Genomic DNA, 10,928 nt, shown 5'->3' with positions numbered 1-10,928 from the left:
TGGAATGAAAGTTCGTCTTCGAGCTTGACACAAATCAGTTTCTAATTCTCGACAATCTTAGTTTGTATGAAATGTTTACTTATTTTTACCGCATCACTCACTGACGGTGACTTATTCTAAATTTATTGTGAATTCAATATGATTTTCCTAGAATAATCCCAAAGATTCTATGAAACTATAAACAATACTTCCGCTTCCATAAAAAGATGACAGTTCCTTTTAAGGTGTCTAGTTTCTATCATCTAATTTTCCTCACCAACCCATGATTCCATTGGCGAAATTTGTCTCTAATAGATTAACCGGGCAATGAAATCTACAGACCAATAAGCAACAAGCAACACACCCTCAAGTCTCGTGAAAAATTTTTGCACATTTTAACTTTATAACTTCTAATGAGAATAACCTTATCAACACACTCATTTCGTTCAGGCATGTGTGCAGACGGCTAGTATCTTAAAAAACGCTACTAGCAACTAAAGATGTTCTTTATTTTTTCCCTCGCCAGGCTAAATAGAATACATACACAGAGAAAAAGCTTAATCCAAAGAAACTCGTTTGACGAGATGAGTCAAAGACCAAGTCAATCTTTAAACCAACAACATACACAATGAAACACTTTGAGATGCATTTATTAACTATTATTAGAAATTGATATTGAATTGGACTCCACCAGTGGGACCATAAACCACTTCTCTTAATGTCGTTGTGGGCGCCCAATCATTCGGATGGAAGCATCTTCGCCAAGGATACTCAAAATAATGATAATTATAATTTTGTTGATATGCTAAGCAAATATATTGATGCGTGCCGAAAGCCCGTTTAGAGAAAATCGTAACGTATTCTGCAAAAATAAAGGCATAGAAAAATGAATGGAGTTGCTAATTCACATTCAAACCAAAGCTCTCTGTTCCAATGAAGGTTGTTCGGCCCTGGCTGAGATCATTTCCCTGCAATTTGAAAGCCTGAATATATGCAACTCTATGGAAAATCACTTACTGGCAAATTTGTGCTCATCCAATGAATATAAAATTTTCCAGCCGAGCAGTTTGTGGTATTCATGTCCATAAGAAGAACTACGTAGGTCGCACCCTAGAAGCCGAAATGACACAAAACACTGAAGTGTGGAAACTTAATTTGTTCAAAATAGGATGCTAAGGGATACACGTTTCCTAATGAAAAATAAAACCAACGCGTTACTTACATCTTTTGCTTTGGGAAAGGAAACAACTGGCCTTTCATTTCCTTCATTAAATACACTGGAATTTTTAGTTGAATTACAATTTTCTGTATTAATCGAAAGATCACTATGCGGGAATGAAAGCACGACTGGATCCAACTCACAAATTTTCACATTTTCTAGCCGCTCGAAGAAAGGGACGGTCTGGTTGGGATCTTTGCCTAGTAAACATGCTAAGTTACTTAAAAGTAGTGCCCAGAACAACTTCATGTTTAAGACTACATCTAATGCCATTTCAATCGAACCTTTTTATCCAATTTGCTCCACCGGCAATTGAATTAAGTAAATGCGCACGCGATCATTTGATATTGACCGTTAATATTAATATATCCAAACGGTCGAGGTAACCTTGAGGGCTTTAGTTGTAATTTACCTATAGAAGTTGTTCGCGAAGTATGATAACAGTAAACAGTCTCAGAAATCGTCAGGACTACTCCTCGCTTTCGTCTTGCTCTATTTCTTTATAGTCCGAAACCAATGCACAAATATCGTCACGGGCCTCGGTTAGCACACCTTCTTCGAGTCCTGCGCCAACAAAATGGTGCACGAACCCTCGCTTACTCATAATGTTATCAAATTTATAAACAATTCTAGAGAAAGCTCTTCGGATTGACGTACTATTCGATAACATGCATACAGCTCGATGAGATGGTGCCAAATCACCTCCAGGCACACAAGCCGGAGGCTGATAATTCAATCCCGTTTTAAAGCCAGTTGGTGACCAATCGACAAATAAGATAGACTTCTTAGACTTTATATCCTGAATAGCATTGTTGATATCAAGAGGAGTAACGTCGCCACGATAAAGTAAAACACACGACATATACTTTCCACTTGCAGGATTACACTTCACCTGTAAGAATAGGGAAATAGTTTAAACATGTGCTGCTTGCAATTGGATATTCAAAAGGAAACATAAGCCATGAAGACTGAACACACCAACTGATTTGCTGGCTCGAAACATTGAAAGGTAAGCTGATGTGTTGTTGAATTTTCATATCCTGATCGTTTCATCGATAGTAGAGGTGCATAAGTTGCAAGTGGGAAATGTATTCTAGGGTAAGGTACCAGATTTGTCTGAAGTTCACTAAAACCAATATTTACAGCACCCTCGAATCTTAACGGAGTTGTTATTGTGGCAACAACCTGACATCAGAAAAGAATGACTACACTTCCTTTGAATAATACTAGAAAGATTCAATATTACCTGAGCTATAATCCTATTTAGATTTGTGTAAGTTGGATACTCAACATGCAACTGTGTGTCGCATACTTCATAACAGGCCTCATTGTCCATCAAAATAGAGCAGTCTACATATTCCATTGAAGAGTGTGTTGCCAAAATCGCGTTATACGGTTCTACAATCAGCGGTGATATCCTGTTAAGCATTATTACTCAAAATTATAAGCTTCTTCAAAAGCATTTCTACTAAATATACTTCGGTGAAGGAAAAACAACAAACTCCATTTTTGTTCTTTTCCCGTAATCTCGGTCCAAATATTCTAAAACTTTGGTTCCAAAACCAGATCCTGTACCACCACCAATCGAATGAAACAGTAGAAATCCTTGTAGTGATGGAGCTTTTTCTACTACTTTCCTGATAGTATCCATTGTTATATCAATCATTTCATTGCCTAAAAGGTAATAGCCTTTAGCAAAGTTGCTAGCGGCATCGGTTTTTCCTGTTATCATTGTATCAGGTGAAAATAAAAACCTGTAAGCGCCACCACGAATTTCATCTGGAATAAATATTGATCGAGGCATTTATTTTCATGAATAAAAATATATATGTACAAAACAATCCGGATAGAACGACTTTCAAGGGACCGGCGAAATTCGGTCGCACTAACCGGACGACGCACAAAGTAACCGCATAAATTAAGTTTGTTTTTATTTATTGTAGTGCACAATAGGTCATTTCTATGAAAATGAAACCCTATTAATATCTATAGCAAACTTTTATGAAAATTGACCATTGCACATACATATGTATCTATTACAAATCAGAAAAGCAATAGTGTATTCTTTTGTAAATTCATTTGTGTATTTATTGATTTAAAAAGTCTGTAACTTTGGTTTGTTTGTAACAGATATTTGTTCCGTACTAAGAACTTCTTACAGCATTGGTAATATGAGACATCATACTTTTCATTCATCATCAATGTTAGTTTGAACAAAAATGGTGAAAGTTTCTGCAGCCATTAGAGCTTCACACGCAGTGAGAATTCAACCAGTCTCCTCGGCTTCGTCATCATCAAGGCTAGTATCTTGTCTGTTAGGATCATATTTTGTTAAATTTCATTCATCAGCTTCTGAACGGTATACATTACAATCTCGAGAAATAAAAAACACACTGGTCGTGATTTACCCGTACCAAACAATATATGTCCGTTAAACGCGCTATCCGCCTACATTTGGGCCTGTCGGTTATGCCGGAAGAGCACCCGGCACCCACCCATCAGTTAAACTGAATGCACCATTCACATACCGGCAAGCTGAAACGCGGGCAGTGAGGTACATAAGTGTTGTAAGCAAGTTAGTTAGTTAGTTTAGTTAACTGGGGGGAGCCGCAGCCCCGCGCACTCAGGCCGTTATTAGGCCCATTGTACTATCCCCGTAGTTGCCTATTCAATGACTTCCCGCCTACGGTGTTCGCAGGCTTTAGCGAATCTGAGAACATTCTCCAGAGGCAGAGAGTGTGCAGATTCTTCATTGAAGAAAACCTTGCCAAGGTGTCTTCGTCTGAGATCTGAGGATGCCGGGCAGCTGCATAAAAAGTGCAGGGCCGTCTCCTCCTCCTCCTCCTCACATTGGCTGAACACAGCCGAAACCACTACCCCAATCTTTTCCATATGGTAGTTTAAGAGGCAGTGTCCCGTCAAAAGCCCTACTAGGGTTTTCATGTCCGACTTCTTAAGAGACAACAAAAATGTCGCTCTAGTGGCCCTAGGCTCCTTCACAAGGATTTTCGCTTGCCGGCAAGAGTCCAAATTTTTCCACTCGGTTGCGTGAATCCTTGCAATTTCACTCTTCAGAGTAGACTTGACAGTAGATGGTCGGATTGCAAGAGCTGGTTCTGGCCCCACCATTGTGGATCCAGACCCTCGGCGAGCTAGTCTGTCAGCCTCCTCATTGCCGGCGATGTTAGAGTGCCCCGGCACATCAGGAATGTTTCGTTCAGTCGGCCAAGTTTCAGCAGCACCTGATGACAACTCCACACCAACTTGTTTGATATGTTGTTGCCATTTAGCGCTGATAATGCCGCCCGACTGTCGGAACAGATTCGAATGGTGCGACCCCTCCATTTCTGTCGCAGACATTCTTCTGCTGCCAATGAAATGGCATATATCTCCGCCTGGAATATGGTCGTCATTTTTCCGAGAGGTCGCACCAGTTCTATAATCGGATTCTCCGAGAACACCCCTGCACCTGATCCATCCTCCATAACTGACCCGTCGGTGAAGATTATTAGGTCTGTAATCTGAAAAGACTCATGGCCACTTGTCGACCATTCTTCTCTTTCGGTGATTACGACAGTATATGTCTTTTCAAAGACGAATCTGGAAACCATATGATCGGTCGGCATCAGGGCTACCGGATGTTTTTCAAGGAATTTCCAGATAGACACATGTCCGTTGGATTGGCCGCCTTTCCACGCCCCAATGGTATCGAGCCTATATGCGTCGTTGGGCGCTTTCCGTTTCACCTCCAAGTGAATTGGCGGTAAATTTAGGATAGCTTCAAGTGCCGCAGTCGGCGTAGTACTCATTGCTCCAGTAATACTTAGGCAACCAAGTCTCTGAATCTGCGTTAGCAGCTTCCTGCTGTTAGTAAAGTTCAGTCTTGGCCACCAGACGATGCATGCATACATCAAAATGGGTTTTATTATGGATGTATACATCCAGTGTATCCGTTTAGGTGAAAGTCCCCAGGTCTTACCTATCGCATTCCTACAACACCAGAGCAATCTGCAGGATTTCTGATATTGTTCCTGGATATGATGCTTCCACGTTAACTTGGAGTCGAAATGTACTCCTAAGTACTTGACTGTTTGTGCCAGCTGGATTTCCGCCCCTGCTAAGGTGGGTAGCGTATAGCTACCCCACCTGACGTTCCTAGTGAACATAACTAGTCCAGTCTTCCTAGCGTTCACCGTGAGTCCATTGCGGAGGCACCAGCTGTGGATTACATGCAGAGTTGCATTCAAGCGGTCACATACTGTGTCCGCAAACTTGCCGGTAATTTTTACGGCTAGGTCGTTCGCAAATGCTTGCGCGAAGACTTTTTTGTCCTCCAGGAGCCACAGCAGGGTATCCATCACTAAGAGTCATAACAGTGGAGAGAGAACCCCTCCCTGTGGGCAGCCCCTGAGACATCCTGCTTCAATAGACTTCTGGCCGACCGATATGTGGATTTTTCTCCACTCTAGCATGTGAAGGATCCAATTGATTAGTAGCAGTTCGATTCCATGCTGTCTTGCCGCATCACAAATTGCCGCGAATGAGGCATAATTGAAGGCACCTTCGATGTCCATGAATACGCCTAAGGCGTATTCTTTTTCGGACATCGCCTTTTCAATTTCTGCCGTAAGTTCATGGAGTGCTGTCTCCGTGGATTTGCCTTTCTGGTAGGCTTGTTGCCTATGGTGAAGTGGCCACTTAGGAAGTTGTAAGCAAACGAACGATGCGCGTCGTTCTAACCTGACGATTATTAAAAAATTAGATCGCTAAAAATACGGATACGTTTTCATACTATGTTGCTAAAAACCTCGCATTTTGCTTTGGCCGTGAGAAATATTGCTTCGATCAAATTTGACATTAATTTTTTCACCGAAAGTCTCATTCCATTGTAAAGTTTTAGTGAAGTGAGATTCTGAAGAAGTATGACCGATGAACCAACTTTCAAATCCAAACGATACAGTGGCATACCGGGTGATTCCAAAGAATTCAATCGGATAATTGACTGCGTCTTTTTCATTCGTAGGTTTGTATGACACCAAGTCATCTGGCAATTTTTGTTGAATTTTTTGGTGCTAAAATTGTGCGTTGAATAATGTTTGGAAAAAACGCGATCAATTAGTTCTTTTTTGATGGTAAAAGTGCGCAAAAGTCATTTGGTAACGTGATAAAGCCATTTAAATCGCTTGCAATTTTGCCACCGCCAATCTCGAAGACGCGCACGCATATTTATCTTAAGCGATAACTTCTATACATTTCCCCACAGAAAAGAGCTTTTCAAACATGCCTTAATTTCATCAGCGAAGACTGTTTTGTTCGTTTCAGGCAAAACCTTTTGCTGCATCAAACAAGTGTCTGTGTCTCTCTCACACATTAGTCAGACAAATGTCTAAATCGGCATCAGACATAAGCCAGACAAAAAATCTGCGTCGAACAAGTGTCTGTGTCTGTCTCACACACCAGTCAGACAAATGTCTAAGTCGACATCAGACAAATGTCTGCGTCGGAAAAATGCCTGTTTCGAACAAAACCTTTTTCCACATCAGACAAATGTCTATGTCTGTCTCACACATCAGTCAGATAAAAACCTTTTTCTACATCAGACAAATGTCTGCCTGTCCCACACATCAGTCAGACAAATATCTCAGTGGGTATCAGACAAACATCTGCGTCGGATAAATGTCTGTTTAAGAGAAACTGTTTTTCTGCATGAGACAAATGTGTATTTGCCATGTGCATGACAGCACATGCCACGACACCAGTAATATAGCTATAAATATCGAAACCCGTTAAGGGATAAGGATACCCAAATGAATTGGGTTTTCAATATATTATGCCAGTAGGCAAGTCTAGCCCGAAGTGAATTTGGCTGCATATATAATGATGCCATCTCTAAAATTATTTGGTAGGAGTGTCATGTACCATACAGAAAGATACAGACAAAGAAAATGCAGGATCTTACCAAGTATAAAACGGATTCACGCGGCTAATTGATCAAAAATCTTATGTTCTTGTATCAAAACTAGCACCAGTGGCACATCAGACAGAGATTTTGAGACAATGAAAATGTCGAAAAACATCTTAATCTTAACACTCCATAATTCTAATGGAATGGGTAAACATATTCTTTGTCTGCCAAAAGTCGAGTTATATACAGATAATATTCAATCGAAATACTGGACTATAATTAGCTATAAAAACAAATATAATTAGGTAAGCACACAAAAAGTGTTGAAAAGTATTAATATTTTATACCAATAACAGTAGGTTCGGTGTCCACCAAAACAGTTCGTGGAACAACCTTAGATCCTCGCCCGGCCTCAAAAAAAGTACAGAAATCATTGGAATCATTGCAATATGAGCATCCATGGCTTGTTATTCCATGCTCTAAGCAATAAAGTTCCCAGCAAGCATTTGCCATTTGTACACCAGCCTGTCCGATGTGCAATTGGACTAAAGCTTTCTGTGGAACAAAAGTAAAATGAATGTTATTTAGCTTTGATAAAATATGTATATAGGTTTATTACAGTGCACATGATCCCCTTAATGATTTAGAAATCGAAAACTGAAAATTTTGACCGAAATTACTGTATTTTTTTTAGAGCTTTTTCCTAAATGTCGCGTGAATTTAAAAATAACGTCAACCACTGACGTTGTATCAAGCATTTAAATTCCCAAGACAACTAGATCAAGTAACGGTAAGGAGGTTATTTCCAATAATATAATATAATTCATAATTCATCTCTTTGATTATCAATTTATTACTCTCCACTTAGATTAGTGTTAAACTAATATAATTTATCATTCGTTCGTACTTATTTACAGTTACATACAAGTTGTCCGCTTCACTTAGCTAACACTTCCAGTTACAGTCAGGGTGTTTATAATAAGTAATAAATATTCGGAAATGATATACATCAATATAATACAGAAAAAAGCTTATAAGAGAGATTGCTCGATCATAATCTTATCGAATCCTGCGGGCGGACTAAAGCTGAAGTTATCAAGAATTATATCTAATATGGCCCCGTCGTCAACTAATAGAAAAAAAAAACGAAATAATCAAAGTTAGTACCAGTAAATGTGCACGAAGGAGGCTACATACCATATAAGGCTGGGTAAACAGTTCCCTTGATATTTAGAACGGGCACTTCGAGATTCTTCCCGTTTAGATAGAAATTCAGTTCGACGTGATCATAAGCGATTCCAATAGTATCACCTTCACTTGGAAGGCAGGTATGCTGCATTGGCTCCGTTGTAACGACAGAGGCGAGTGACTCATCAGTAATTATTGAAGCAGTAGATTGTTCAATACCTTTGATGGTGAGCAATGTTTGGTCGTTGTTTCGAATTGTATTATCCGAGCAAAGAGTCCAAGAGTCTTTGTCTGAGCCGCCTCTGGTCTTGTTTAGATCTGTTTGGCGTGTTGCAATCCCCACTGCCCACATGCCGCTTTGTTGGATCTTCACTTCAAAGTAGGATTTCGACTGCACTAAAGGAGCCGTCGCTAGGGCACCTCCCGAACCACACAACCGTTTGCCATTTTTAACGATCACAACTTCGTGACCTAAAAAGAATTACAATTTTTATAAGCATAACTAGCAATTGCTTTAATTTCTAATATTGAATGTGAATTATATCTCCTAAACCGGATCCGATTTCTGGCCGGAAAATTAGGACTTAAATTATTTCGAATATTTTCAAATTTGATAATTAGTTTTTAATATTGACACTGCAAAGAGTGAATGTGGACAAATATTAAGAGTATTTTCAAAACATCTCTGGGTGCGTTAGACTATTCGCTTCCGTGAAGTGCAGGCCTATCTAAATTAGATTTCCCATTTGTAGACTTATTTGACGCCCTGAACTCAGCTAAATGCAAGAAACTATTGTTACTTGAAATATATTAACAATTCCCCGATAAATTTAATCTCCTTTCCATATACACTAAGTCAAACAAATTTAATCAAAATAGTTGAATACCTCAAAAGCTAATCTTTTCAAGAAATCTGATCGTTTACAGGCAATGGTAGGTAGGTAGGTAGGTATCAGTGGCCGCTCCGAGGAGCCCAATTAGCGCTTTGGTGCGCCGTTTTGATGCCACAAACTCCTAAGACCGTGACTGTTGTTATAGGAACAGAGAAGCAGAGTCCAGCCAGCTCGAATCTTCATAGCCAGCACGTAGCATTCACGAAGGAAAGCAGCTCTCCGACCCTGCAGCTAGAAATCTCACTGAGGTCCCCAAAGAATGGTTTACCCAGTGTCCGCAGCCTGACTCGAGCCAGAGCTAGGCAATCGCAGAAAAAGTGCATGAGGGTTTGCCTTCCTTCTCCGCAGCTTCAGCAATGCGAGTTGTAGGGTAAGCCGAGCCTAGCGGCATGGTCCCCTATGGGCCAGTGCCCCGTGCAGAACGCCGGAATCTTGAATGCATTTGCACGCGTCTGGCACAGGAGCTCTCGTGATCGGGCTATGTTATAAGCGGGCCAAATTCTCCTTGATTTGGCACAGCTTGTAAGCCTTCGCCATCTCAGGCCCGCGGCTACTAGGTAGTGCGAGTAGACTCGGCCCCCGACAGTCGCCAGCGGAACACCGACTGTATTCGCCGTATTGTTACAGGCAATAGTAATATAAACATTCAAAACACAATAGTCTTTACAATAAAAGTTTTAATAGCTAACACATAATTGCTAGGAAAATGTTATCCTACACGCACCCATATTCGCTGTATCCAACTGTATATCAGGCTCTCTTGGCCGCTGTGCAGCAACAGGAGTGCGAAGTTCTCCATTGAAGCAAGTTCTCAAACAACAAAACATCACCACAGATTGGCAATCAAAAACCTCCCAGTTGACGGCAAAAGCTAGCCAACCTCAGAATGACAGCACCCACTTGCTCCGTATTCATCGTTGGGTCAAACGTCAGGCACAGCTGTTTGCATGCATACGGGATATAATTTCATAAGAAGTGCATCTCACAAAAAGATGGCAATTAAAGCATTTCAGGGAAAGAGCATTCTTCTAAACGATAGGACGCCATCTGTTTAAAAATAGCTGAATCCCTTGCATTCCAAGAATAGATGCCGCGGGGAGCCAATGGACGACTCGTCGTTAGCAAATTGGTTTGCAACGTTATTATGGTGCAATAACACAGTAACAACAACAATCGCTCATGAAATTACTCATTAAGCCAATGCGAATGAATTCCAATTTGGTTGGCAACCAAGTTTCCTTGTCTAATCATAATAAGAACATAATGACAAGCCGGGAAACCGGAAGCTTGACGCTTCACATATAAAAGGTTTTGTGTTTCCTTACATAAGAGTGATCCTTCCCTCCTTACATAAGAGTGATGGGTGTGCATAGTTAAATATTCCATTGGCCTCTATTTTTTAGAAAGCGTTTGAAATAAATCATTTGATGGAAAGCACTGTATCTATAATAGTCAACCTCATACGCTTCATGCTCGGTGTTTAATATTATTAGCAAATGTGAAGAACTTAACTTACAACATATACGAAAAACGGGCTGAGAGTAAGTAGATTCTTCAGGAATGCAATTTTAATATTTCACTCGAATGTCAATTATTCTCGTTAATTATGACGTCAGCATCTTATTTGTAAGGCTTGGAATAGAGTTAATTCGGACAAAATTGATAAGTTTGAACTGCTATAACTAACACTAACACACTAACCGCCGAATTTTCATGGAACTGGCATACATATGCAGTACTCCTA

At 40.3% G+C, this 10,928-nt stretch overlaps 2 protein-coding genes across 6 annotated transcripts; both read right to left on the bottom strand.

The window, feature by feature from the left end:
- Positions 1-608: 608 nt before the first annotated feature.
- On the bottom strand, positions 609-7,875 carry LOC119658781 (tubulin alpha-4A chain). Of its 5 annotated transcripts, none has more exons than XM_038066483.1 (10): positions 7,723-7,874; positions 7,451-7,658; positions 2,677-2,977; positions 2,445-2,616; positions 2,177-2,383; positions 1,460-2,090; positions 1,202-1,398; positions 997-1,089; positions 896-947; positions 609-841 (listed from the first exon to the last, which is right to left on the bottom strand). In XM_038066483.1, the coding sequence occupies exons 1-6, from the start codon at positions 7,729-7,731 to the stop codon at positions 1,668-1,670; spliced, it is 1,320 nt and encodes a 439-aa protein (XP_037922411.1). In that variant the 5' UTR covers positions 7,732-7,874; the 3' UTR covers positions 609-841; positions 896-947; positions 997-1,089; positions 1,202-1,398; positions 1,460-1,667. The 5 variants fall into 5 exon arrangements, with proteins under 5 accessions (XP_037922411.1, XP_037922409.1, XP_037922408.1 ...); XM_038066481.1 differs by having other exon boundaries at positions 1,202-1,410; positions 1,483-2,090; XM_038066480.1 differs by having other exon boundaries at positions 1,483-2,090.
- A 61-nt stretch (positions 7,876-7,936) lies between these two features.
- LOC119658782 (SPRY domain-containing protein 7) lies at positions 7,937-10,113 on the bottom strand. The gene is made up of 3 exons (XM_038066486.1): positions 9,909-10,113; positions 8,301-8,762; positions 7,937-8,232 (listed from the first exon to the last, which is right to left on the bottom strand). Exons 1-3 carry the CDS (start codon positions 10,009-10,011, stop codon positions 8,135-8,137), a joined length of 663 nt encoding a protein of 220 aa, XP_037922414.1. The 5' UTR covers positions 10,012-10,113; the 3' UTR covers positions 7,937-8,134.
- Between the last annotated feature and the right edge of the window lie 815 nt (positions 10,114-10,928).

This window comes from Hermetia illucens, chromosome 6 (assembly GCF_905115235.1).
Source record: "Hermetia illucens chromosome 6, iHerIll2.2.curated.20191125, whole genome shotgun sequence".
NCBI classification, from domain to species: Eukaryota; Metazoa; Arthropoda; class Insecta; order Diptera; family Stratiomyidae; genus Hermetia; species Hermetia illucens.
This window is presented reverse-complemented; position numbering and strand designations above follow the sequence as displayed.